Source organism: Penicillium macrosclerotiorum (genome assembly GCF_028827735.1).
Source record: "Penicillium macrosclerotiorum strain IBT 26536 chromosome Unknown utg000014l_segment0_segment0, whole genome shotgun sequence".
Classification (NCBI taxonomy): Eukaryota; Fungi; Ascomycota; class Eurotiomycetes; order Eurotiales; family Aspergillaceae; genus Penicillium; species Penicillium macrosclerotiorum.
In genome coordinates, this window is record NW_026643093.1 from 405,504 (window position 1) to 432,694 (window position 27,191).

The 27,191-nt window shown below is 51.2% G+C and overlaps 10 protein-coding genes across 10 annotated transcripts; 6 read left to right on the plus strand and 4 right to left on the minus strand.

Annotated features, from left to right (window-relative positions):
- Nucleotides 1-2,376: 2,376 nt before the first annotated feature.
- On the plus strand, nucleotides 2,377-2,988 carry N7462_011716 (uncharacterized protein; the record flags this gene model as incomplete). Its single annotated transcript, XM_057083430.1, has 1 exon — nucleotides 2,377-2,988. One exon carries the CDS (start codon nucleotides 2,377-2,379, stop codon nucleotides 2,986-2,988), a length of 612 nt encoding a protein of 203 aa, XP_056927843.1.
- A 324-nt stretch (nucleotides 2,989-3,312) lies between these two features.
- Nucleotides 3,313-3,855, plus strand: N7462_011717 (uncharacterized protein; the record flags this gene model as incomplete). The annotated part of the gene is made up of 1 exon (XM_057083431.1): nucleotides 3,313-3,855. One exon carries the CDS (start codon nucleotides 3,313-3,315, stop codon nucleotides 3,853-3,855), a length of 543 nt encoding a protein of 180 aa, XP_056927844.1.
- A 799-nt stretch (nucleotides 3,856-4,654) lies between these two features.
- N7462_011718 (putative ABC transporter) lies at nucleotides 4,655-7,215 on the minus strand (the record flags this gene model as incomplete). Its single annotated transcript, XM_057083432.1, has 8 exons — nucleotides 4,655-4,897; nucleotides 5,055-5,332; nucleotides 5,434-5,587; nucleotides 5,663-5,742; nucleotides 5,813-6,269; nucleotides 6,332-6,590; nucleotides 6,685-6,925; nucleotides 7,023-7,215. 8 exons carry the CDS (start codon nucleotides 7,213-7,215, stop codon nucleotides 4,655-4,657), a joined length of 1,905 nt encoding a protein of 634 aa, XP_056927845.1.
- A 1,013-nt stretch (nucleotides 7,216-8,228) lies between these two features.
- N7462_011719 (arginine--tRNA ligase) lies at nucleotides 8,229-10,433 on the minus strand (the record flags this gene model as incomplete). Its single annotated transcript, XM_057083433.1, has 5 exons — nucleotides 8,229-8,235; nucleotides 8,291-8,704; nucleotides 8,768-9,769; nucleotides 9,834-10,126; nucleotides 10,209-10,433. The coding sequence occupies 5 exons, from the start codon at nucleotides 10,431-10,433 to the stop codon at nucleotides 8,229-8,231; spliced, it is 1,941 nt and encodes a 646-aa protein (XP_056927846.1).
- A 783-nt stretch (nucleotides 10,434-11,216) lies between these two features.
- On the plus strand, nucleotides 11,217-12,316 carry N7462_011720 (phosphatidylinositol phosphate kinase family protein; the record flags this gene model as incomplete). Its single annotated transcript, XM_057083434.1, has 2 exons — nucleotides 11,217-11,492; nucleotides 11,546-12,316. The coding sequence occupies 2 exons, from the start codon at nucleotides 11,217-11,219 to the stop codon at nucleotides 12,314-12,316; spliced, it is 1,047 nt and encodes a 348-aa protein (XP_056927847.1).
- Nucleotides 12,317-13,116: 800 nt separating this feature from the next.
- Nucleotides 13,117-13,959, minus strand: N7462_011721 (GIG1 family protein; the record flags this gene model as incomplete). Its single annotated transcript, XM_057083435.1, has 1 exon — nucleotides 13,117-13,959. The coding sequence occupies one exon, from the start codon at nucleotides 13,957-13,959 to the stop codon at nucleotides 13,117-13,119; it is 843 nt and encodes a 280-aa protein (XP_056927848.1).
- A 240-nt stretch (nucleotides 13,960-14,199) lies between these two features.
- Nucleotides 14,200-15,426, plus strand: N7462_011722 (cytochrome b5 reductase family protein; the record flags this gene model as incomplete). The annotated part of the gene is made up of 4 exons (XM_057083436.1): nucleotides 14,200-14,204; nucleotides 14,281-14,447; nucleotides 14,558-15,192; nucleotides 15,277-15,426. The coding sequence occupies 4 exons, from the start codon at nucleotides 14,200-14,202 to the stop codon at nucleotides 15,424-15,426; spliced, it is 957 nt and encodes a 318-aa protein (XP_056927849.1).
- A 2,025-nt stretch (nucleotides 15,427-17,451) lies between these two features.
- Nucleotides 17,452-18,750, plus strand: N7462_011723 (uncharacterized protein; the record flags this gene model as incomplete). Its single annotated transcript, XM_057083437.1, has 4 exons — nucleotides 17,452-17,622; nucleotides 17,680-17,881; nucleotides 17,935-18,291; nucleotides 18,353-18,750. 4 exons carry the CDS (start codon nucleotides 17,452-17,454, stop codon nucleotides 18,748-18,750), a joined length of 1,128 nt encoding a protein of 375 aa, XP_056927850.1.
- A 2,230-nt stretch (nucleotides 18,751-20,980) lies between these two features.
- On the plus strand, nucleotides 20,981-21,634 carry N7462_011724 (uncharacterized protein; the record flags this gene model as incomplete). The annotated part of the gene is made up of 1 exon (XM_057083438.1): nucleotides 20,981-21,634. One exon carries the CDS (start codon nucleotides 20,981-20,983, stop codon nucleotides 21,632-21,634), a length of 654 nt encoding a protein of 217 aa, XP_056927851.1.
- Nucleotides 21,635-22,419: 785 nt separating this feature from the next.
- On the minus strand, nucleotides 22,420-26,248 carry N7462_011725 (chromosome segregation protein SMC; the record flags this gene model as incomplete). The annotated part of the gene is made up of 5 exons (XM_057083439.1): nucleotides 22,420-22,712; nucleotides 22,767-24,664; nucleotides 24,719-25,929; nucleotides 25,982-26,141; nucleotides 26,211-26,248. 5 exons carry the CDS (start codon nucleotides 26,246-26,248, stop codon nucleotides 22,420-22,422), a joined length of 3,600 nt encoding a protein of 1,199 aa, XP_056927852.1.
- Nucleotides 26,249-27,191: the final 943 nt, after the last annotated feature.

Below are 27,191 nucleotides of genomic sequence, written 5' to 3' on the forward strand. Positions count from 1 at the left end.
TCCAGGGCAAAAAGCAAAGCGAAAAATAAAATAAAAAACGAGGGCGACGTTTCACAAGGAGGCTCTCGGGTCCATGGGTACCCAACAGGAAGAAAAAAAAGAAAAATTAAAAAACAGAGCAGCAAGTGGGGGGGGGGGCGTCATCATAAAGGGCTCGCGCCTGCACCGAGTATCGCGTACGATACTCCTCGTTCTCGAGAATACTCTATATCGCGCTCTGATACGGAGTCGCTCGGGCGACGGACCGCCCGGGGTATCAGCATCCTCGATTCTACGAGGACTATCCTGGTCTCGGAGTCACTCTATCTACTCCATCTCGGAAACCCTGACGCCTGCACGATGGCTTGATGGCTCGAGGGTCATCCGGACGCTGTCCAATTCTCCCTCTGATCCTCATGCTCGTCCAGCAGGTCGACTATCCGAATAAACTCGGCCCCGCTGGGGTTGGGTTTCATGGATTTCGTTGGGTCCGTTGGATCTGTTGGATCTGTTGGTTCCGTGGTTCGGGCTCGGATCCCCGTGTTGTGTCTTTCCTGTTTCGGGCGCCCGACGAAGGTATAGACACGCTCCACGAGACAAGAGACAAGAGACAATAAACAACATACAATATAACACTATATACTATATACTATATACTATATACTATATACTATACGCTATGCAATATACGGTATCCGGTATGCAGTATACTTCGGTCGATACCTCGGTAGACGGAGTGAACTGGGTATACTTCCTTCCTATAGTTCCGCAGTTGTCGAAATTCTGTAATTTCCGGTATCCATACATCCCCTACCAGATCGAATGGAGCTAGATTGATCGTTTTGGGCCCTGCACGAGTCATTCGGGTCCTCCTGGTATCCCTTTCTTCCCGTCTGCCATACCTTCACGCCCGTTGGAGCACATCCAGAGGCTGAGGGTATCGAGTACTCCCCGTTCCTCTCCGGCCAGAAGATTCCTTAGTGGGGCACAGGGGGAGGGGCAATGTCCACTTGGATTACCCACCTGACAGGACTGGCACTGACTCCTCGAGATGTGCATACATACCGGCTAGCTCATGATGTGCATGGACGAAGACCAGTGGTGTTGAGAGATCCCTTCCGAGCCTTCCAGAGTGGCCCTATGAGCGGCACGGCGACAAGGCGGTAATGACCGATCTGCTCTCTCTCTCTCTCTCTCCTCCCCCCATTCTGGTTCTATCGCGCTCCTCGTGCTTCTCTCGTGCGTTTTTCTTGATGTTCCCAGCGGAGGAGGGGGGGGGGGGGGGTTCTTTCTGGTGATGCTGGTCGGCCCTAACGCCCAATCTCCCGTTGCGGCCCAATGATCGCCTCCACCAACAGTCCTCCGCTACATTCCCAGGCGAAACACGCCCCAGACGTCTCGCCCACAATGGCACCAGGGGGAGAGGGAGAAACCAGAGGGTCTCCCTGGAGCCAAGCTCCAGGGCTCACTGAGGCTGTTTCTCCTCTTTTGGGGGGGAGGGTGCTGGTCGCAAACCTTCCACGCGCCGATGTACCAGGTACACGGGCAAAAGTCGGTGGGGGACGAAGCGCAGCGCGGCCCGGAGTCGACAGTACATCATGTCTTTTCCCTTCCATTGGCCAACCCGGTCCTGGAGTCGTGGAGTCATGGAGTCAATGGGGTAATGCAGCCATGCAGTAATGCAGGATTGGAGTCATGGCGATGGGCTCTGCTTAACGAGAAACTACCGTGGTATCAGCCTGTATCAGCCTGTTAACGTTGCCCCAAAAAAAGAATATCCATGAAAAAAAAAACCGAGAAATAATCAGCCACTTCCCACAATGTTTGCATCTTTTCTGCTGGTTCCTTTCCTCTTTCCCCCCATTTCCGCTTAGTTCTCCCCTCCTACGCCATCTTCCCTTGAATCAACGCATTCTCGCCACTGATGTCGCCGGTGGAGCCCGCGGGACCATGGAATGAGGAGAGCACACCAGGCCCGTCCCCGGCCTGCGCTGCAGGCCCTCCGAACCACCAGCCCTCGTGGCGGCTCATCTATGGCGCTACTTCCTGTTCTCCGACCACCGCGCGCCCTGGTTACGCGTGAGTCATCGGCCTGGACACGCAGTCCAATCCAGTCAGCCTCGACAGTGCGCGCGCGACATGGGCCAGTTCCCGCGCGTTATTCGCGAGCGGTCGCCTCACGAATAAACCCTGGAGACGCCCCCGGAGCCCTGGGAGCAAGCATCCGCGCTCCCATTCCCCCACCCCAAGGATCGTCGAGGGTCGGACGCCCCCGTAGTTTGGGGGAGAGGGGGGGGTCTGATGGCCACTTGCTTTTTGCCTTGTATCATGTCCTTTCTCTCTCGCCCTGATTTCTTCGGTTGCTGGTCGGAACCGACCTAGCTAGATCGGTATGACATGCAGCACGGACGGTCTATCATTGCCCTCTCCGTCGCCCTCTTCACCTCCTTGCGTCGTCGGCCGTGGGACACGGTCCTGTCGCTTCACCACGTAGTTGCCCCCTCCCCCCTCTCCGCACGTGTGAGCGAAACCCTCCCTTCCCTCTCGGCGCTGGGCGTCGATAAGGATTCTGGATGCGCGGGGAAGGACGTGGCCATCGTCAATGGTCGAGATCGATACTCCCCGAGAAGCACCGTGACCGATTCGGGGCTCGCGAGGAACTGGATCAACACGCCCGGACCAGATGCCAGACCATTATTGGCGGGCATAGAGCAAGTAGCACCCACAGTGCGAACCCGAGATAAGATTATTCAGCGTCGACCGACTGGCTGCTTGCTGGGCCACGAGCCTGGTATACTTCCGGAAATGCTCCTACCGATGGTCGGGGCCCGCGCACGGTCACTTCCATGCGGCTCCGGGGACTCCCCCCCCCCGCTCTGGTTCTTTTTTTGGGGCCGCTTTTCACGAAGTGGGACGCTTCCCGAAGAGCGCGATTATGGATCGAGAGGGTTGGTGGCAAGTCCCGGGCACCCTGGAAATCGCCCCGGCCACGATCGTAAGAGGATCTGACCTAGCGATCTGCCCCGTGCTTGACTCGGTCGGATTGCCAATGTGGATGCTGATGCTGGGCATCTCTTTGGAACGCGATCTATTGAAGGTAGTTGGGACCCGTTTGTGTACCGTCGTCTGGGATACTAGTTACGACCATTCCTGTACTAGCGGGAACTTGTTCGACATTCCAATGTCCGGACGATTCGCAAAGCCCATGCCCAAAAATCAAAATCCAAAACTATACGCCAAACTATACGCAAACCTAGTATACCAGGAAGCCTATAGTCGGAACTCTCGTGCTGCATGCACCTTGTCGCGGTCTCGCAATCCTTCCTGCCAACAATGTCCCGGCGCATCAAGAAGTATACCGCCTCTTGCCTTGGACACTCCTCCATCCATGATCCCCAAATCTCCCGGAAGTCACAACCGTATACGATCCAGCTAATAAGCTTCGTACGCATGTCATCCATGTCCCCCATTTTGGCTCTCCCCCTGCCTCTGCCTGCCCCGTGGCCTGCGCCTATCAAACCAACCCCCTTCCTCCTGTCAGACGCAAACCAGCCTGTCCCTCCCCCCTCCCTCGTTCCCTCTCCATCGGAGATCCACGAGCTCGCCACCTCCCCCCTCCTTGCTTCCGGTCTCTGCAGGGTGGCATCAGCTCCTCCAAGACAAGACCCTCACCGCTCTTTTCGCCCTGTCGCAAGTTCGCCAGCATCACGTCTTTCCAGGACCAGGACTCATGGACAACGAACTCTCGACCCTGGAAACACTGACCATCCATCTTCTTCCTACCCCTCCATCCCCCTCCATCAATTCTCGGCCACACCAGACGTCCGGATCCGCGGCACCAATCCCCCCTCCTCTCCTCCTCTCCCTTCGAATTGACGTGCAAATGACCTGCATCGCAGACGGGCCCGGGGAGTCGTGGCGAGCCCACAGCAGCGCAGAACGAACTCCGCAGGGCCGACGATGGAGAGACCATTTCTTGGCCCGTTGTTGAGCTAGGCGGGTATTTTCATTTTCATTTTTGTTTTGTTGTTGTTGTTGTTGTTTTTGACGCTAGATCTCGGAGCTTCGTAAGGGTGGTGGCGGGTGGTCATGGACATGCAGGGCAATGGTTACAGGACTAACTAAGTTGGGTGACTGCCTTTCCCCTCGAGGAGGACGGGGGGAAAATATGCGGTAGCAGACGATCGCGCGGAGCGAGAGTCGTACGGAATAGACAATGCAGGCGTAGCAGGCCGTTCCCAGGGTTACGCCGGGTTCGTTAGCGGGTTGGTGCGACTGCAGACGGGCGCGATATTGGGAGGAGGGGGGAAGTGCGTGGGTTAGGGTAGTTTGGTATAGAGCTGGAGTCCCATGCAAGCGTTTGCGAAGTGTAGAGGAGTAGGCCCCGAATCAGACCAGGTAAGAAGACAAAGACAATCTGCCGTGAAAAGAGTTCAATGTGTTTGCTGTGCAACGTTCTATCATCCAATGGCCGGATTATCTATCTATACAACCGTTTTCTTTTCTCTCCTTTTCTTTTTTTTTTTTTTTTGCTTCCTTTCTTTTCTCCTTCTCTTTTCCGAGACAGCGGGCTCGACGTGAGATTAGTTGCCCTAGTCGGGCCGGTTCTATCGGCCTCGCCTCTCTTCCCCCGCCACCCACCCCCCAATTTGTATACGGCCGCCTTCCAGCTTCATTACGTCCGGCGCAATTGTAGCGCAATCCAGCCGAACAGCCGATACACCGCAATAATGCCTATCAGAATACCTACCCACTTGCCCGTCCGCCCCGTCGCATACCCATACGTCTCCAGCACCGCTGTGCCGCGGATCTGGCACTGCGCCGCCAAATCCGATGTATACATGCACTGGCAGTCCGCGCCGCACGAGTAATTGCGGTCTGCGAATTCGTTGACCATCATGCCTTGGAAAACATATGCCTAAACGCCGCAAAAGAAAAAAAAAGCAAACCCGTTAGCAAGCTCCCTGCCATTGACGAATCCCAGAGGGAGGAAGGTGAGAAGGGGGGGGAGTACTACGGCGCCCCCGCCACAAAGGCGGCGGCGGTGCACCCAATGCCGTGTGGGACGCCCATACCTGATAGTCGATGTAGTGGAACACGTATTTCCAGAAGGGATTCAGGATCTTCGGTGTCACGAGGAATCCGCCCACGCTCATCCACAGCCCATTCGCGAAGGCCACCAGCGCTAGCGCAATCACGAAGTTCGGGAATATCGCGGTCACGAGCACCACTAGGGACTCGGCCGCGACGAGATCAAGGAAGATCCACATGACCCAGGTGAAAAAGGCGTCTGCTGTGGGCTGGAAGTTCGACAGCCAGTACGACACAATGGAGAAGAGCAGGGAGATCAAGACTGGGGAGGTCAGCGCGATTGGACGGGACATTGAATCAGCTGGGGCTGTATCGCGGCTAGGGAGTTGGCCGGTGACACAGGAGACGGGGAGGACGACTGACAGAGGAAGGGGAGGCCAATGAGGAAATTGGACACGACGAAGGGGGTTGCGCCATAGAGGCCGTTTGCGCGCTCTTTCGCAAAGGTCGCTCGGTCCTCAAGGAAGGCGGGCACGTAGGCGACAGCCATAAAGGACATGAAGGCTGAGCCAAAGAACTATGGGTGGAAGAAGTTTGTGAGCTTTACGGGCGAAGAGTGGGGATAATAGAAGAGGAGACGGTGGAGGCGTACGATAGCATTGATGAATGGCTGGATGTAGTCCTGGGACGGATGCAGACGAAGCCATACCGTTCCCATCATGATGGCCAGTCCTGTAGCGGATGAGTATACACATAGCTTGTAGATGGGGGAACAGTTGATGAGACTGGTGTGACCACGTACCCAGATACATGACGATGCGGATCCCGTAGGCCACCACATCGCGATAGCTTTTGATAAACGAACGGTGTAGGAGGGCGGCTGTGATTGTGATGGCCCCAGGGCGCGCCATATCTTCGCCCACGGATCGATCACCTTCTTTCTCTATTAGTCGCGCTCGCTCGGAAACTTGTCGACTCAGGACAACCGCCTCTGTCGATTTGACCCACGCATTCTGGATTCGCTGAACGCGCTCCAACGCTGAGTCCTTCCCGCCGCCGAAGTCCGAGCTGACGATATCGAGCAGAAACTCGGCTGGATTCGTGTATCCCGGGATCGGGTGGCCAATCTGTTGGAAATAGTTATCGACATTTGCAACTGGGCCGAAATAACACGTACGGCCCGCGGACAGCAGTAATAGCTTGTCGAACAGCTGGAAAGTTGTCGTCGAGGGCTGGTGGATGCTCGCTATTACAATGATCTGCCATGAACCTGGTTAGCATCGCAGCGTACACGTCATCATATATACTTCAGGCTACTCACGTTGTTGGAGCGCGCCAGTTCTTTCACGTATGAAATGACCTCGAAGCTTGCTGTCGAATCCAGGCCGCTCGTCGGTTCGTCCAGGAACAAGATCTTGGGGCAAGTGATGAGCTGACTTGCCACGCTGACACGTCGTTTCTGGCCGCCACTGATGCCCTTCCGAATAGGAGTGCCAACCAGGGTATTCGCCTGATTCTGAATACCGAAGGCTTCCAGAAGGGTTCGGATCCGGTCCATGCGCTGGCGCTTCGAGACCGAGCTGCATCAGGGCCAGGGTCAGCATCCACCGAAACCAACAATGGGAGAAGGAGAGAGAGAGAGAGAGAGAAAAAAAGACATTAGGTTAAACGCACCTGGGAAGCGACAGATCGGCGGCGAATTTGAGCGTCTCGCGCACTGTCAAGGACCCGATCAGAGCATCTTCCTGCTCCACGTAGGATGTCATGCGGCCAAACGATGCCGCGCCCACATCCGCGCCATTGACGAAGCTCTCGCCCAACACCCTCGCTCCCGATGCAGCCGGCCGTCTGGCCAGCACATTGAGCAGGGTTGTCTTGCCACAGCCCGACGGGCCCATCAAGGCCACGATTTCCCCTGTCCGCAAACGCCTCGTATCAGCATGAATCAGTCGGCGGCACCGATCCCGGTCACCATCTTTGAAGAAACCGCAACTACATGGAGAAACACCTACCTTGCTGCACATCGCCGCCAATATCATTGATGAGATCTCGAGCCTGCTTCGTCTGCCGATCCTTCACAGTCACCGTCAGCCCGGTCCAGGCAAAGCTCTGAACAACATGGTTCATCAGGAACCGGCTGCCCTCATCATTGCGCTCCAGATCCGTCCCGCGCTCGATACCGGTAGCCGGGGTGGGCTCATCCATGTTTGCTTAGGCAGTTGGGAATGCAATGCTTCTTCACCGGCAATACGAGGTTATTTGTGTTTGTCCTGTGTCCATCCCGGTTCTCGGGACGTGGCCGGGGGAATGTGGCTTTATATGCGATTTTCATCGCAACGGGCACAGCCTCTCATGGCGCACGATTTCCAGTCCCCGGTCCCTCAAGCTGAGAAATATAAGGGAATGGGGGGTGGAAGGCCGAGGGCGTCACATATTTTTGCTGGGCGGGCTTCGGTTGTAGTTGGTCCAGTGGAGCAATGGTGGTCCCCGACGGGGGTCGCTGAGACGCCACGCCCACACTGGTTTGGCGCTAGTCAGGCTTAGTGGAAGTCGCTCGAGTCGGGTCTTAGGTAAGATTATGGAGGTCCCCGGAGACCGGGGTTCAGGCCAACGGGGATCAAAAGGGATCCATAGGCATCCAGAAAGATGGATGCAAGTACTTTTCGGGCGAGACGATCATCCAGATAAGTCTAGAATTATGAAACAGGGCCCAGCGATTGGTATTTGGCTGAGATGTCCGAGGTTGAAGCGCTTAGGCTTGACGAACACCGGTTGCCATCCTACGTATGCTACCCGGCCTTGCTTGTAGATCCCCGATGTGCGCCCCACAGCCCAAACGCGACTTCAACCTTTTTGTGCTTACTCGGTGACTCCGCGCGCTAGCTTTTGGCAGGGTAACTTACCGCAGATTTTTTTTTGGTTCGGGATCTAGAGAAAAATAAGGTCCAGATCTTGAGTGGATCCTAATTCTTACCAAGCATCCCCAAAGCGGTGTTTGAGGCTCGGTGTTCGACAATATACCAGATTATAAACCAATCTCAGGTAGAAAGAGATTTTATTGTATGCAAAGCTAAGAATCATTTTTTGATTCGGCCCCCGCTTCTAGCGCCACGACCGTCTAAACAGGAAATAGGAAATATGAGATATGTGATATCGTCGAGTGCAAACAGAATTTTGAGGCGAGTGATCCAAAAAAAAAAAAAGATAAAGTGCAGATTTTACATCCTAATGAAGTTGTTAGCAGGGGATTTTGGTGGAGCTGGAAAGGGGAATGACGAACCGCTCAACGGGGGACAGGCCCAGAACCCGCATGCCGTTGTTGAGAACCTGGCGGGCAGCGGCGTACAGAGCCATACGGGCCTTCTTAACCTCGGGCTCGCTACCGATCACCTTGAGCACGTCGTAGCTCGAGCTCAGCATGTGAGTCATGCGGAAGAGATAGCTCAGCACGGTGATGGGTTCCAGGGTCTTGGCGGTGTTGACAAGGACATCGGGCCACTGGGCGAGCAGACGGGTGAGGTCAATGGCGTGACGCTCAGTCAGGAGGTCGAAGTTGGCGGTGTGCAGCTCGTCAATGTTCAACTCGGACTTGCGAGCCATCGAGCACAGACGGGCGTGGGCATACTGCAGGTAGGGGCCGGTGTCGCCCTCGAAGGAGGTCATGGCCTCCAAGTTGAAATCATATCCGTTGATACTGGAAGTGTAGGATTAGTATGGAAAGAGGATAGATGGAGGTAGAAGTAAGATTTCAACTTACCGCTTGCCGGTCATATCCTGGACCATAACAGCGCTGATACCGAGGGTATCGGCAGTCTTAACGGGGTCGGCAACCTGCGAATACTTGACCTCGTTCTTCTTCATGACCTCGTGCATCTTGTCGCCAACATCCTGCAGGATGTCATCCAAGAACTTCACAGTACCCTTGCGGGTGCTCATGCCTTTAACCATGCCGAAATTGATGTGCTGGCAGCGGTCCGACAGGTCCTTGCGACCCATCAGCTCAGTAACCTTGAACAGCTGTGCCAGGTGAAGATCCTGCTGAGCTGCGACGACATAGATCATGCGGTCGAACTTGTACTGCTCATCACGCTCAACAATGGCGCCGATATCACGGGTCAGGTACAGAGGAGTACCGTCCTTGCGAATAATGATGGCCTTGCCAAGCTTTTTAGCGCCGTGCTTGGTGAAGTCGGCAATGACGGCACCATCAGACTCCTCGGTGACACCAGCTTTCTCCATGGCCTTGTAAGCATTGCTCATGCTCTCAGCCTTGACCTGAGACTCGCCGGAGTAGACATCGAAATCAATGTTCAGACGAGCATAGGTCTTCTTATACCGGGCGATACTGAGATCACGGAAACGGCGCCACAGCGCCAAGGCCTCTGGGGAGCCGTCCTCCATGCTCTTGAAGTAGCGACGAGCATTCTCATCCTCGCTGACATCCACAAGCTTAGCCAGCTCGGCCTCCAGCTCAGCCACGTCCTCGCCCTTTTCCTTCTTAGCCTTAATCTGTTCCTTAAGCTCTTTGATGGGCTGTTCTTGCGCAGCGACGATGTTGTTGATCTTAACATAGACATCGAAAAGGTGGTTAATAGGGTCCTTAGTCAGGCCCTCCTCGCTACCAAACTGCTTAAAGCCGTTTGCCAAGAGACCGTACTGCTTACCCCAGTCACCAAGGTAGTTCATCTTGATCACATCCCAGCCCATGACAGTGAAGATGTTGGCGAGGAAGCTGCCGATAATAGTACTGCGCAGATGACTGTAATTATGAGAGATTTGTTAGCCTCGGAGTGGTCAACGGGCAGATATATCTATATACACACCCCGCGTGGAACGCTTTGGCGATATTCGGCGACGAGAACTCAACAATCAGCCTCTTCTTGCCCTTGGAGGGGTCGGAGGGGTCCTTCAAGCCCATATTTCCATTTGTGCCGAATGCAGCCTTCTCCTTCAAAACACGGGCCAGGACGGTGTCTACCAAAGGCTTCGCCTTGCAGAAGAATTGAATATGGGGGCCGAGGGCGGTTGGAGGGTGGATGAGGTCGGACTCGGGAAATTTGGAGGCAAGCTCGGCGGCCAGTTCCTGCGGGTTCTTCTTGATCCGGAGAGCTGCAACCTAATAGTATGGAATAAAATCATGATTAGTACAATATGCCCCGCCAAACGAATGGATTCAAGTTGAGCGCGTGGAGGCGTACGGGTAGCGACAAATCACCCTTGTCCAGAGTGTTGGTCCATGCGATGCGGGGGTAAATAAGATTGGAATCGATGCCAGCAGCCTTTCCCAGTTCCTCCGCAATGTGCTCACGGTAGATATCCATCGGGTTCAAGGAAGGGAAGCAGTCCGGGAACTTCGAGGTCTGGCTTGTTGATTGGAGAGTGAGGGCCTCAACAGAGGCCGGCAGGGTATCGGCGGACGCCATGGTTGCGGTTCGAAAGAGCGAGCGGTATGGGGTGAAAGGGAGACAAGGACTCGGTCGTGATTGAGAAAAAAGACAATTCGGCCTGTGAATCGTCGGGCCCCGCTTAGCAGATTCCGACCCATAAGGAGGGGAAATTTCTCGGGGTCGCTTTTTCTGCGGTGACTCAGGGCGGGCGCTTAAGGGCGGTGTATCACGTGGACTATATACTCTCTACGAAAGAGGCTGGAGAGCGGGAGCCGGCCAGTGGGTTTTTCCGAACAATATTCCTGTCCCCGATCCCCTAGCCATAACCATCCATCCTTTACACAAACAAGGTCGAGCGAGGTCACAGCTAATATAGTCAGGATGTGATAACACAACGTAGAAATCGAGTGATCAAGAAGAATACGATCCGTATCTCCGCAAACCCAGAGCTACGTGAAACATAAAGCATCGAAAAGGAATTCTTACAGCCAGCAGAGGGTGGTGAATATATCGGCCATCTGGTGGAAGTGACACAATAAAGACTGTTCATCTCAGTCGTCGATTGATGTTCCAATAAGAGTATTCTCCGCCTTTTCTCCCGAAGCATGGTCCTAGGTACTTTGAACATAACCTCGCCGCTGGCCCGTGAGCATTGACAGCTACCAATCATCGCGGCAGGATAGATTGTCTGACGTCACTAGTTGGGTTGTCCTAGTATATTGTACAAAAAGCAAGGTTCAATGGATGCGTGTCACAAGGGGGTTAAAGGCACCACCTGTGCCGCCAGAAACTCTTCTCTTGTTTCGAGGATTTATAATCATGGGCAACCGACGACGCCGCCAGTCGGCCTTAATACGTTCGATCCAAGCGGGGCTGTTGCGCGATCCCGATCGGTTTAAGAAATCTGCATGGGGGCACTTTGTCGCATTCTTTACTTTCCAACGAATCAAACTGGTTCGTTTTGAGAGCCAGCTCTTTGCAAAGCTGCGACAAGATGTCTGGAACTTCGATGAAAATGAATACCAAGCAAGCTTCCACACAACGCGAGGCCAGCTGCCCTTGAGCGCTATGGGCGACCTTGGATACTCAGGCTCGGTAGGGATTCTCTTGACAAGATCTAGGAACAATATTGATTCCCTCTGCTACAGACATTCTTTACTACCTTTGATGGACATCTCGTCGTCAAAAGTCTCCCACGTCGATTTGAGCACACATTTTTCCAATCCGATTTACTCGAACCTTATTGTGACTATATGCGGGAACACCCAGACTCGATGCTCGTTTGGATCACCGATTATATCGTCTCACCCTACGTCACTCTGGGCACGATCTTTGGATGCACGCCTGCTCATCATATTATCATGGAAAACATTCTCTGCGGCAAAACTGAAGATCCCAACGGTGACAATTGGGAGACCTACGATCTCAAGCCAATCGACTACTTCTATCCAGAGCGTGATCTCATCCCAGCACCTCTTATCAGCGAAGCTACCTTAAGTAGACTAGCAGACACCTTCAATGATAAGCTTCATCTCTGGCGAGCTGACTATGAGAGCCTTTGGGAGGCTATTGAGGCGGACACGAAGTTTCTGCAGGACGCCAATGCCGTTGATTACTCTATTTTCCTGGTCCGAGTTCCTGCTACTTCTAACCCCACAGTGCTGGGAAGAAAAAGCCCGTGGCGAGTGGGGATTCCCTCTGCAGATGGTCAATGGAAGTATCGGGCGGTAGTCCTGGACTTTTTCTGGGCTAAGCACAAGCTTCATGCACAGGCCTTGTCTGGGGTCGTTCAAACCTTCAATGTTGTGGGTCGGAAGGGTCCCATGTCGATCACGACGACTGCGACAGAATATCGCCAGAAATTCCTTACAATGATCTCTGAAATGATTGAAGTGCATGATAAGCATCAATCAGATTGATGACTAAACGCACGGTCTGGGACATTGGATGAAATATATATTTCGCGAATTTCACAGAATTTGCACTAATACCCAGCAATGAGAGCATACGTATATCTATTTTCGCTTATTGCGGAATTTCAAGTTCTGGAAACTGAAAAACAGAGAGGGCTCAATTGTCACATGAAAGCTACTTGACTTTACTTTCGTCCCCTGCCCTATATAGCCCCTTCACTCCGCAGCCTCTGGTGCAAAAATGGAATGGTTGGCCCTTAGTCCGTCCAGGTGACAATTTCGCCACAGCTTTCTTGATTAATTTTCATGAATAACGAGAATATTTACGGTATTGACACATTCAGACCATATCCCCGTCATTAATTTGGAACTCAACCTGATTATGTGCAAGGCAAGATGGAGAGCATAATGTATCTTTGATAGGATACATCAAAAACCTAAGAGACCCCGAGCGATTGACTGTGCCCATTCAGTACAACCTGAGAACCAATGGTTAACAAGGCTTTAAGCGACCGAAAACAATAGGAGAAAACTTACAGATTGGCACATAGTCTGCTCCTTCTAGTAAGTGTAATAGAAGCTAATGTCAGTACCACCTGGGTGCAAGAAAAATATCGGACAGATTATTGGGAATTCTGGTTTTGAATTACAATCAATTGTTCGACCCTCTTGTCCTGCACAAACATGGGCATGTGAAGTTGACCTTGGAATCACCAAGAAGGAACACATTGTCATTGTTGGTTCTCATAGAAAGTTTGTTGTTCTATCATCGTGTATCATAATTTGATGAAGTCTATAAGCTCTATCTATACCGAAGATGTCTTTGCTTCCCCAGACTCCCCAGACCATTCGGTTAGGATCTCGTCGGGGACATCACGTACGAGGATATGCACATGCTCAAGCGCTCGGACACTTTGCAACCCAACCCAATTCTTAAACCAGAGCACATGCGACTCGGGGTCTGGGAAGCGCCCCTGCGTATCCTTGGCCAACCGGGCCACAAAAGTGCGTTGAACAAAGGATTCGATGAGCGCTCGGGACTCATCCGTCAAGTGACCCTCGGCGGATTTCACGGGAATTGGAGTCCGCAGCCATACGACGAGATGTGAGATGCCGGGGCTCAGACCGTAGGGCCAGTCGTTGCGGAGAATCCTGTAATCCTCGGGATCGGCAAATGGGCGCGGGTTTTTGAAGGTGACCAGCGGCCCACTTGGGGCTTGGATTGCCGCGGAACTCGCGCCGTTACTGATGCTGGTGGTCAGGGTGGAGGCAGTGGTACCATTTGTGGCGGCATTGGGGTCGGCGTTCGGGAAGTGCCATTTCAGCCGCTGCTGGCAGATGAAGTTCATGATTGAACCATACTGGGCTTTCGTGTTGGCCGTCCAGGTCAGGTATCGGCGCAAGTCGGAGGGTCTCCGCTTGAGGGCGCCGAGATCGTTCCGCGCTGCATGAATGAGTGAGGGGGAGAAGAACAAGCAGAATTGCGGTCTCGGGTGATTGAGGGGAGGGAAAAATTGGAGACGAGTTGGGGAAGACGTACCGATGATAGCTTTGAGGTCATCCCAATCATGTGCCACAAACTCCTCGTCGGTCATCGCTAGCAGCTGGCGGTCCAGCGCCGTCAGATTGAACGGTGTAGGCTCAGGCATATTGTCAACCTGTTCCGGAATACTCTATTTGGGAAGTTGGAGAATAATTACGACCAAGTAGAGTGCCAGAATCCCATCGAATCTCACCCGGAGTAAACAGGAACAGGAAGATCAGCGGGGAAGCCCCAAAGTGGTGCGAAATTCCGTTGGGCGGAACCGCCCCAGACTTTCTCTTTCTCGTCTTCACCTCCCCCCTCCTCTTTCACGTTGACCACCTGCCAGTAATCGCGAATTTCAATCATGAGGTGAGTTATTACCATGGAGAATATCACATTTGAGGCTTCAATATTGCCGGTTGCTTGTGAACAATGGCTAATCCAGATCACCCTCTCGCCGTCGCAGTGCTTTCAACGTTGGCACGGTCCTTATTCCCTCGACCTTGCTGGTCGCAGGTGTCTACGTCGTCAAGCCTGAGTTCCTTGCGTATGCCATCGCAGTTGCCGGTGTCCTCACCAGCGTGGCCTTCCTGGCCTCCAGCAACAATGGCCGTTCGTGCTACCTCCCCCTAATCCCATACCACACCCCACGATCGCGTGCGCCGCGGAGCTTAGAAACACCAAAAAGCTAACCTAAACCCTCCGTCGGGTGTCACCTGCAGTGCCGAGCAAGCCACGCAAGGTTCTGAAACCGACCGAGTTCCAGGAGTTTGAGCTCAAGGAAAAGACCGAGATCTCCCACAATGTCGCGATCTACCGCTTCGCCCTGCCCCGTCCCACCGATATCCTGGGTCTGCCCATCGGTCAGCACATCTCTCTTGCCGCTACCATTGCCGGTCAGCCCAAGGAAGTTGTCCGCTCGTACACCCCTATCTCCTCCGACAATGAGCGCGGCTACTTTGACCTTCTGGTCAAGGCCTACCCCCAGGGCAACATCTCCAAGTACCTTACCGAGCTGAAGATTGGCCAGACCATGAAGGTGCGCGGTCCCAAGGGCGCTATGGTCTATACCCCCAACCTGTGCCGTCACATTGGTATGATTGCCGGCGGTACCGGAATCACCCCTATGCTGCAAGTCATCGAAGCCATCATCCGTAACCGTCCTCGCAACGGCGGCAACGATACCACCAAGGTCGACCTGATCTTCGCCAACGTCAACCCCGATGATATCCTGCTCAAGGAGAAGCTGGAGAAGCTGGAAAAGGAAGATGATGGGTTCCGTGTCTACTACGTCCTGAACAACCCGCCCGAGGGCTGGACCGGTGGTGTTGGCTTTGTCACCCCCGACATGATCAAGGTAAAGCTATCAAATACGCCCATCGGACCCCCTTACCAAAGAAAATGATAACAGGAGACCTATACTAACACCAATTCTCCATAGGAGCGCCTCCCTGCCCCCGCTGCTGATGTCAAGGTTCTCATGTGCGGTCCTCCCCCCATGATCAGCGCCATGAAGAAGGCTACCGAGTCCCTGGGCTACACCAAGGCTCGCCCTGTCAGCAAGCTGGAGGACCAGGTCTTCTGTTTCTAAACGGGTGTCAGCCCTTCTAGATAGATACGTTGCAAAAGTTTGGAAATTGCGTAACTTGTTTGAGTTCGACGGAGAGAGCGGCTCAAGCGAGTCGAGGAGTTTTTACTGTATATGTGAGGAATTCGGGATATCTAGACTTGTCTATAGACCCTTGTTCGCCAGCAGGCCTCAAGTGGCTCTTTGAATGCTGAACGATTCTTTTTTTCATGGTCTTGGAGCAAAGTCTCTTATCATTCGGCATAGATTATTTGTGTTGTCCTTGTTCCACCATCCACGACTGAGTAAATCTGGACCAAAGGAAACGAAATGGTCATGTTCAAACATGTGCAAGTATTGAATAGACAATAAACTGGTACAAAGCAGGGCACAATGTGAGCTAGGGAGATCCTTCGAGAAGCAGACGGGGAGCCAATCTGGGCTACGCCCGGAAGGGATCTCCCAAAGAACATACTACTAGTATTACTCAAGGAGCTGGTCCAAATCAAGCAGTCAAGCAGGCCAAGCTATGTTGCTTGAAGTAGTAGCACACCAAGTGAAAGGAAAGTCGGGGCGACTGGTTGTGCGGAACTTGTTTGACGACGCTTTTTTGACGACGCCCATAGTGCAGAAACTAAGGTAACAGAAGATCACACTGAGGGCTAAGAGCAGATTGGTGACAGCAAGAAGATGGTACAGACTACATCCTTGCTCCTATCAACTTTGACTCGGCACTTAGGTCCCTTATTTCGCGCTAATCAGATTTCATATCACTAGCTCTAAATTAGATAAATCTAGGGCTCGGTCCCTGTGAGTCTATCACAAAATCAAAATTGAACAATCGAACATGACCTTCGAAGTGGATTCAATTTTCCGCTCACTGCCGACGGCCCTGAGGACCCGCCTAATCCGGAAACAGTTGTCAGCGCGAGCCTCTGGGGCACGATTGCAGTACGGACGATCCTTTCCTGGCCTGCACTCAAAAGAGGACCATGGATGCGAACGCGGCTCGCGAAAGCCGGTTCTGATCAAATACTCCCGGTGGAGCAGAAACAACGAAATTGAATTTCAATAGCGGGCCTTTTAGGGTATCTTAAATTCATTAGCTCGCTGGGGGCCTGACTATCAGAACAAGGTACAAATCGCCAGCCTCCCATCCTCCGCATTCATTCCATCATGGAAACCCTACTTCCGACTCCGCGCTAAAGTCTCACCATCCACGATGCTGCGCCCACAGCCAATCGGACTCCGTCATCGTGCAGGTACACACACTAGAACACGCGAGCACGAAGATCAGAGGATGCGAGGACGTCCGGGCATCCACATGGCGAACCAACCCTAACCGATCAGTTCGCCTGTATGGTTCAGGGGGCCTTTCCGGGGCTTTGACCCCACAAGTACCGTGGGACACTGTTTGGGCCGGGCTTCTCCAGGTACACGAGGCTGTGGTCTCCGGGACCATGGCAGTCTCCCATCCCTGTTAGTGTTTTGGATTTGCTTTTTCCTGTGTTTTTCTCCTCGATTTCTCCGCCGCCAGTCAAATGCAATGGAACTGCTGGTCAGAACTCAACCCGTGGGATCCATGGTCCGGGGGGGGATGGCCGCAGTCTCAACCACAATGGCCTGGTCAATCATGCCCTGGCAATGGATCAGTTGACAGCCGTCAATGGTTCTTGACAGCATTGTCTCAATTGTCTCGGTGGCGTGGGAAATTGGGTCTTGCCCTTAGAGAACCAATCGTCGCGGATATCGGACCATCAACACCCACCGAGTCATGGATTGTTGCTCCACCGGATCGACGAAAATTGCACCAACCAAGCCTTTTGTTCCTGCTGCACGTCCCTCCGTCTCCACAGAGGAATTTGCAATTGAACAGCCCATCTCATCGCTTTTGGCGGGCCCCTCCGCCTCTCAGCCCTCGATCCCGGCGGCTTGGGAATATAAAGACAATCCCGCGCGTCGGAATGGGATTTGGGCTAGTTTCCTCAGTTTACTGTAAAATGGGTACCGCTACCATTTCGGTCCCATCGTCATTCTTTTGATACAATAATGTCTCTCGAAGAGAAGTTTCCCGCGTATGGCGGGCGTGGACCTGGCGATTTGCGCCTGGGAATCACCCTGGGCGTCATTGCCACCATTTTCATGGTCCTGCGTGTCTATGTTCGATTGCGAATGAACAAGTTTGGGACAACCGCACTCATTTGGTCTCTCATTGCTTGGGTACAGCAACACCCGCTCTATGAACATCAGGAGACGCTTTCCACTAATGATGGCTAGTTGTTTACTACTATTACGCAAATCTTCGGTATTCTATCCGTGCTTCACGGCCTGGGCAATCACATCACACTCATTATCAAAGTTGGAGAACTGCATAACTTTCTTCTATTCACCTGGGTCACTGTTTTCTTTTTCAACCTTGCCATTCCGACCGGCAAGGTAGCCGTAGCCGCGTTCTTGATTGAAATGAATGGCCAGAGCAGTAAGTGTTGCCCAAAACCTTGGGCATTCAGATTACTCACTGTATTCCACTAGATCCCAAAGTCCGTCGCAGTCTCGTCGCCGTTGCTGTTCTGAACATCATCCTGAATATCCCACAAGTTCTGATGGTTTGGTTCCAATGCAGTCCTGTCGATGCCCTATGGGACCCTGTTCGCCAGGATCAGTGCGACCACCGAAGGAGCGTTTACTATACATATTTTGTGGGGGCTATTGCGGCATTATCGGATTTCTACCTTGCAATCGTCCCAATCCATATGCTCCTACCCTTGCGTATTGATCGCAAGCTCAAATGGGGTCTCAGCTTCCTTATGGGATGTGGTATCTTTGCTGGCGCCGCTGCCATCGTTCGAACCTGGGCAGCAAAATATATTCTGACAGAAGACTCCTCTTGTATGTTAACCGATACTCCCTCCCCGCCATTGAACTCGTTTTACTAATATAGTCAATCTAGATGGAGTCGGAGTACTATTCTGCTGGGGCGAAGTCGAGGAATGGATTGTTTTAATTACCATGTCCATCCCACCCGTTTGGCCTCTCTTTCGACCATTCACACATCGGTTCATCAAATCGAATATCACCAGAAGCCATCCACAGGGCTACAATTACAACTCAAAGCAACCGTACAGTACAACAGCTGTTGGCGACCAGTCCCCCGGATTTCCTCCGCCCCTGGTTACTACTACAATCTCTATCTCCTCTACCAAAGGTGCAACGACAACTGCAGTACCGTCGGAAGCCAGCCCACGAGTCTCGCACGAGCAGACGCCTCATAACATTTTGAATAACAAGAATACTTCGGGTGCTTGGGTGGAATTATCTCCAATAAAGGACCCTCGGCTGTCGCCATGAACGATCGTTATACTGTTTTGGACATTATAATTTTCCCTCTTTTATCACCCTATTCTAATACTCGAAATTCAATTGTCACGATTAATGCCATAAACACTATTCATTTGCCGTTCGCATTGCCGCTCCCCTTCTGCTCAATCTGATAATGTGGTTCGTCTCCACCTTCATTGTCTGGGTGAATCCACAACTAGTAGAACTTTTTTCGCAGTATGTAGATCAGTTCTATCATGACCCACTAGGCTATAGAAGCCAAATGTGGCACTAGTATGATGCGTACCAGATAATGTCTCTATAATTCTGCCCTGGGCCCGTGCAAATGTCAAGGCCCGATAAATAAAGAACTACATATGCAGGTGATGACCCACTTAGAATTATTATTTACTAATGAAACCTTGGACTCAGATCCATTCCAAAACATATTCTTAGCATACTGACTGCCTAGATCTCGAAATTTTGTAATCAAATAGTGGTACTAACAGTGGTAGTGTAGGCGGCAATAGTAGTGATACATCGTAGTAGGATGGGAGGGGGGGGGGGGGGGGGGGGGGAGTAGAAGCTTGATGGGGTAGTGAAACTGACTGTTGCCTTAGCTATGAGACTCGATATGCTTCGTAGACAAACTATTTGTTGACACAAAGCATAAGGACTAAGAATTCCGCCTTGATATTCCTCATAATCCAGCTGATCTGTAAATGAGCTCCACCGATTATGCTATTTCACAGATGTGCTTCATACGGAGAATAACTTAAATAAGAAAGAATTTTTCATTTTAGTTGTCCATCTCAGTGATGGCAGGCAACTCATCCAGTAGTTTGTACATCCAAATCCAAATAATCATCTTGTCTAATATACTAGATTTTTATGGGTTATTTTATTTCCCATTGAGACCCAACATCTATATATTGTCCTCTCACGGTATAAAGTTAAGTTTGAGTCGAAGGGGCGTTGGTAGAGGTTATTCTGTGTCGGAACCCCAGGCCTTAGGTAAAATAATATCCAAATCTGGTGCCGAATTAAGGCAGATTTGAGAGCAGTCTGAAAAGGTCTAGTGATTTTACCCCTCAGCCCTCGCACCGGTGAGGGGCAGCACCTAAGCGTCCGGCTTCGTGCAGATTGAGCGGACGGACCGCCAATCAGACACGGCTCATAAGAGAATATGAAGATGACCAAGCCTTTATCCAGTACATTACTATGCTTTCATGCATAATAAGCGATTCGGCTTCTTTCTTTGGCCAGCAGAGGACCAACCAGTATATCTGTTCACACAGGGCATTGGTGGGACGCAAAGCCTAGTGAGATAGAGTTATAGCTAAAAGAGAACGCATGCCGGAAAAGGAAAGCAGTTTGTATGGGAATTTTGCTGTCAGAATGAAATGGGCGACTCGGTTATTCTACTACGGATATTTTGAAAAGATCGAAGAGCGTCGCTTAGATGGAACATGGTTTATTAGCAGCCGGAGCTAAGCTCTGGAAATACTTGAAGACGAGGAAAATGAGTGGTTTGAAGTTTCGGTCTATAGATAATTTTGTGGTCTAACGTAAGAATAGGTTCGCTTAAGCTAGATCCATTGGCCAAAACCATGAGGTTTTGGCCAAGAAACACTACAACATGCATCTCACCTGCATATTCTATTTCCAAGGTTCCATGCAGACTGAGACAAATTCCCCTCAAAGCGATCACAGAAAGACCAACGTCCAGCCTTACTGGATTATAGTGATTCTCATAAACAGAACAAGTTGAGAACTTCACAGAATCAGTGAATGGGGAAGATTTCACAAGAAAGGGCTAGAATTCTACCCACAGTGGGTCATCACCGGGCTCTAGATTCCAGAGTCTAGAATCTCGATCTAAGATTATCGGCATAGCCGATCCGAAGTTGATTAGGCTTACATCTCAGGTACTCCAAGGCACGGAGACCCTACGTATTGTTGAATCCAATCATTGGCCACCGGTTGAGCATGATGGATGCATGTCTCGGGTTCTGTCTACGTTCTTCTATCGCAATTGGTGATGTGTTGCGGATTTCTCCCGCCCCTAGTTTTAGCGTCTTTCTCTGCATGGGCATCACATCAAACATGAATGGGACCTGTCAAATCCCTTTGGACCCCGCTTATAACTGTCTCTTAGCTTAAGAGAATTAATTATAAAAGGCACCAGTAGCCCTGACGATTTCGACCTTTCTCAATCAATTCAAACCTTGATCGGTATTCCAGGACTTTCAGAAACATTATGGCTGTTCTCTGCCTTTTGACAAGCCTATTGGCCCTCTCAACGCCTACTCTTTCTATGGTAGTACGGCGTCAGTCAATCGTCCCGCCAACAGGTTGTCCAATTCCTACTTGGCAGGTGAACAATTTTCAATGGTACAATGGCTCTCATAGCTTGGACTGTATCCACAACCAAGTTGATATCAATGCAAAAGGCTGCCTCTGTGGAAATGGGTGGTGCGAGCCAGACCCAGCAACTTGCAACGGAACAATGGTGCCTGTTTGCTACACTGGCATGCCGAACTATCAACCTTGGGGGTATGGCCCTCCCGAAACACTAGATATCGATTTTGCAGACGGCTTGGAGTGCCACGATGAGTACATTGGCTATCGCGTTCATGACATTGGCAACGGTGCAAGCAACTGTGGATATGCCGATCGTGGCCTGGGTCGAATCGTTGCCTTCTATGGAACGTCGAATCTCGCTAGTTCCACGGGCCATATGGACTATACCCTCGGGGACGGGCATGCGCTCAAATGTGACAACGGGAGCTCCATCACATATTCAGGAAGCGTGGATTTTACACTCACCTGCACACATGATGCTGATTTCAATGCAACCTGTACAGCTCCGGTTTTCGATATTCCCGTTTTGAGCTATGAATGGGTATCGTGATTCACGCCTCGCCTGTTGTACGTGGAGTACGGCAAGGTTGAATACAACAGAATTGAATGAGTACGCAGGTGGACAAAGACTGTGTCTGTTGTATATAAAATGTTATAGCAGCCGTGATTGGATTGCGATTGCACAAAAACAGAATAATACATACTTGTTTATCCTCATTTATATCACTGCGAACCTACAATTTACTTCTTGATTCAGAGTTAGCTTGATTTGACATATCAAATTTTAAGGGCAATAAAAATAATTCATCTTTCATCGGAGCAGAATCATAAAATCCAGAAATAGTCGCAGACCCCGAGGCTCCGTAAACAATCACCTTGATATATTGAGAAAGAGAGTGTTATTTCAAGCAAAAATGCTAGTCGAGGAACAACTAGCAAAACACGTCTTGTTTCCATCATACCCATATGCCAACTCATTCTTTGCCTGTGCGGAACGATGCCGGTCCGGAATTCGGACCGGAGGCTTCTGTAAAGGCTATTATTTGTAACGCTTTTAAATATCGAGTGTCACTGCCGTAGCATGTAATAACCTCATACACTATCTAGTTCACTATCTTCATTGCCTTGTATTCTTTACATTACTGACCTTGAATGGATTATAAAGATGAACCGTGAAAGTGATGATAATACCTTAATCAAACCCATGGACGTAGGAAGATATAAAAAAAGAGATAAGAATAAACAAAGGTTCCGGTATCAGAAAGCGCCAGTCCACCACAAAGACAGCTGATAGAAAAATATTCAAATGTACACAGTAAATATCAAGTATCACCATCAAGTCTTCTGCTCCTCGACGAATTTAAGCGCCTCTTCGCGCGAAACCACGTCGATTGTACTAGCCTTCTGCCGGAAACTTACACCATAGCATTTCTCTGCTACATGCAACATCTCCGGACGGAAAGTGGTGCAAATGAATTGTCCATTGGTAGAGTCGGAGATCGACTGAAGCATCTGTGCTACAGCTGTACGATACTGCGCATCCAGGTTGGCATCAATCTCGTCGAACAAGTAGAACGGCGCGGGGTCACAGGCTTGAATGGCGAAGACAAGGGCGAGAGCGCAAAGACCTAGAAAGGACATTAGAATTTTGGTAAAACCGAGATTGGGAAAGGGATACTTACTCTTCTGTCCACCACTCAACTGTTGAATGCGCTGCTGCTCATCGTGCTTGCTATTGAAACTGACACTAATGCCAACGCCCACGTAGTTCTCGACACTCTGGCGAGCAGCTTCGTCATCGGAGTCAACTTCATCGTCGGGTTGCATTGCGCGGTCGGTTTTGCGCTGAATGATCAGGCGACCACGACCAGCTGGAACCAGTTTCTCGAAAACGTTGGCGAATTCACGAGAAACTTGCTTGAAAGTCCGTTCAATCGCCTCATCCTTGCGCTGATCCAGGACGGATATCAAGTCATCGATGGACTTCTGAGAGGCGTCAAGCTCTTCCCGACGGGTCGTGAGGGTTTCACGTTGCTTAGTAAAACTATTGTACTGCTCAAAAGCCTTCTTGTTGACGTGGGAATATTTTTTCAGTGCCTCATTTGTCTTATGGAGCTTCTTCACAACCGCATTGGAATCGGTGTTCTTGTACTTGGTAAAGGCTTCGTCGGGGAGGACACCTAAATCACGAATATTGGCAGCGCATTCGGCGGCTTGTTTAGTGAGTGCTGCTTTCTTCTGCATGCTTTTCTCCATGCGGCGTTGATGTTTCTCAATTGACCGAGCAAGGTCCTCCATGCTTCGTCGTGTATCAGAATTACGCTGTTGCAAATCGCTAACACGGGCATTGGCCTCCTCAATCGAGGTGTCAACTTGACCAAGACGTTTGTTGAGCTTCTCCAGTGCCTGGTTAAGCCGCTTCTGCTCACGTTGAGTTTCTTTCAGGTTACCCTGGACCTCTTCCTCCGCCATATCGAGATCTCTGTTCATGAGCTGATCGAGACGGGGGTTCAAATTCTCACGAAGTTCGACTTCCAGCACAGACTTTCGACCCTCAAGCTCGCTACGCTTGGTTGAAAGGTCCTGATACTGTCGACGAAGCTCCTGCACCGTTCCACTCAAAGTCTCCAAGCTAGCTTCTTCCTCGTTGGTAAGGGCTTTTTGGAATGGCGAAGACAACTCGGTCTGGAAAGCGTTGACCTGATCGTTGAGAGCAGCAAGGTTGGACTCCACATTGCGCAGAGCACGGCGTTTTGCATCAAGGCTGTCGGTCTTGTTTTGCAATTGGTCGCGCTTGCTTCGGAGCTCTTGGCGTAGCGGGCCACTGCTATTTTGCACCTGGTGCCTCTGTTGCTCTAGTTTTTGCAGCTCGCCGACAGCCTTGGTGATCAGTTGATCCAGCTTCTCGAGCTCTTTTCGGATTTCGGTACCACGATTCCGCTTGGTCTCGTATTCATCCCTCCACTTGCCAACGTTCTTGACAGCATCCAGTCGGGACTGACGGGAATCATGGTAACCACCAGTCAAAGCACCACGCTTATCAGACCGGTCACCTTCGGGTGTGATCGCATTGACGCCATGGCTGCGGGCATACTGCGAGGCAACCTGCAAGTTCGGACAAATGATTGTTTTGCCAAAGACATGCTGGAAAGCTCGCTCATATGCTGGGTCGAACTGCAATTTTTCGATCATGGGAATTGTGTCACTCGCGCGAGGCATGCTCATGGGCCTCGAGCGAAGGCGGTTCAATGGCATGAAGGTAACACGGCCTGCCTTCTCCTTTTGCAGTATCTCCAACACCGTTGTGGCAGTTTCATCAGTGTCGACAACATAGTGAAACAAGCTCTGTCCAGCTGTAACTTCAACCGCGGTGCGGTACCTATCACTCACATCGAAGAGCTCAGCAAGGGTACCATAGACACCCTCAAGATTGTGCTGGCGCTTGATTCTTCGGACGGCTGCGATACCACGGCTGGTGTTGTGGTCCATCATGTGAGAAAGAGTGCGCTCTGCGCGGTCCATTTCCTGGGAAGCACTTGAGAGCACCGAGTCAAGCTTCGCCTCTTCTCTCCAGAACTCCCTTAAAAAATATTAATACATCAATCAGTTGGTTTTTTGAGTACATTCTACTTACTTTCTTTGGTCCATGAGTCGATCTCGCTCGTCTTTTGCAGTTTGAACCTGCTGGTCCACATTATGCATAGTATCACCCCTGCCGTCAATCTGCTTGCGTAAACGCTCTGTTTCAGGCTCAAGTAGGGCAATCTCGCCTTCCAACTCTTTAATGTCTTCTTGGGTTTGTGAAACAACGCCTTGGACATTTGAAACAGATCTATGAGTCTCACGAATCTCCATCTGCAACCACTTGTCTCGCTCAGACTTGTTCTTGAAACGCGAATTCCGACCTTGTTTGGCGTAAAGACGTTGGCGGGAGGTCTCTGCCTCAGTCAACTGAGCCTTGACAGCATCTTCTTGGTCTTTTGATGCATTGAAAAGCGGCAGGATATTCTGAAGTTCGGCGTCGCGCTCATTGATTGCTGTTTTGACAGCATTCAGATCGGAATCGTGACGCGACTTGAGAGCCTGTGCAGCCGCCTGGTTGTCTGAAAGAGATTTAACCTGAAGTTCGATTTGAGCCAAGGCTTTGGAAGCCTCTCGGCGCTCGTCTTCTAGCTGGGCTTTATCAACTCTCAAGAACTCAATCTGCTGGCGACACTCCGCAATCTCTGCATCAATCTGGGCCATGGCCTTCTCGCCCTCAATAAACTGATCTCTATTGTTGTCCGCGTCCTCGACTCCATTCTGTCGGGCCTCTTCCAAATTTTCAAGAACATTGGCAATCTCGTGTTGCTCGCGAGAGTAAATTGTGTATTCAAGGCACCGGCGCTCCTTATCCTTTTCTTGGTAATTTCGGAGTTCATCTTTCTCCTCTTCGAGTTCTGCTAACCGCTCATAAATGTAGTCTAGCAATTCATCGATCTTGGCGCGCTTGCTATTCGTCTCCTGCATGATTTTGAGTGACTCGGCTCGACGAGCTTCATAGACCTGCGTTCCGGCAACCTCCTTCAAAAGTACCAGCCTCTCAGAGTCTTTCATATTGGTCAAAGCGGTCACCCGACCCTGGGGAACAATGTAGTAGGGGTTCGACCGAGAGAAACCAGCGGACTCGAGGAGATTCATAACGTCGTTCTTAGTAGCATTTTTTCGATCGAGTGTGTATTCATCCTTCTTGATACCGATCGTGCGACGGAGAACCAATTCAGGCTTGCCTGTGGGGAATCGATCATCTGAGTTGTCAAAGATAATCTCCACATAAGCCGACATCACTGCAGAGCCCGATCCTTCCTACACAAAGTCAGAGAAATGGAAGACACATGTTGATCGGTACATGACATACGTGCAGAAGAGCCTGGCGCTCCTCTCTTCCAAGATGGGTGTAGGCATCACTTAGGACAAACCGAATCGCCGCGAAGAAGTTACTCTTGCCGGAACCATTGCGGCCGACGATGACATTGTGTTTGGGGGAAAAGGGCTCGATGACTGTTTGGTCCTTATAGCTATAAGTGTAATTGTGTGAGAGAAAGATAGGGGAATGGTCAAAGGAGTGTCATGAATGTTGCTCGTACCTCTTGAAGCCCTGGATAATTATTTGCTTGACATACATCGTGGAAAGACGCGCGACGCGATTGATCACAGGGAACAGCGCATTACGCGGCCAGCGCAAGTGGAGGAAATGAAAGTTGGGGTTGAACAACTGGCTGTTGGTTGTTCAGTATTCTCTCAGAGAGAGAAATCAGCCGGACACGGGGAGATTAGTTGGTCGCGACGGCGAGGAGGCTACGCGAGGAGCGAAATCAGCGCGTCTTGTTGGGCGCGGGGTTCTGCCGGGCGGTGAAGCGGGCATCCACAGAAAAAAAAGTGATTGCGGTATCGCATTTTCTTTCTCTTTTTTTGTGCCTACCGTTGACTTTGAACAGCAATTATGAGTGCTTCTGAGACGCCTGTTCAGGCACCCAGTGTCGCTGATGGCATCGCACCATCACACACTTATGTGCCCAACCAGGGATATGTGAATCCCGAGAGCGCAGACACCGTCATGGCGGGGCAAGAACTTGCCGATCCACAAGAGTTCGAGGAAGAGGATGATTACTACGACGACATCTTTGAAGAAGAGGAAGAATTGGGCGAAGAAGACTTCCAGTCTTCCAATCCTGCCGATCTTACTAAGGCGTACAACCGCCAACGAAAATTGAATGACCTCGCTGCCGACCCGAACACTCCCAAGTGGACATACCCTAAGACGAACACACAGAAGCCGACCGTCAACACATACGCCTCGATTGACGACCAAGTAAAGTCTTTGACTCGCCATGCTGCGAAGATCAAGCTCGACGATCAACAGTCCGGTCTGTCCGGCGGTGGTGGTGGCAACCGTGGAGGAGATCGTGCGGATCGTGCTACATCAGAACAAGTGTTGGATCCTCGTACGCGAATGATCCTGCTTCAGATGATCAATCGCGGACTCGTCTCAGAGATTCACGGCTGTTTGTCAACTGGAAAAGAGGCCAATGTCTACCACGCCATGTCATACCCCGAAGGGGATGAGG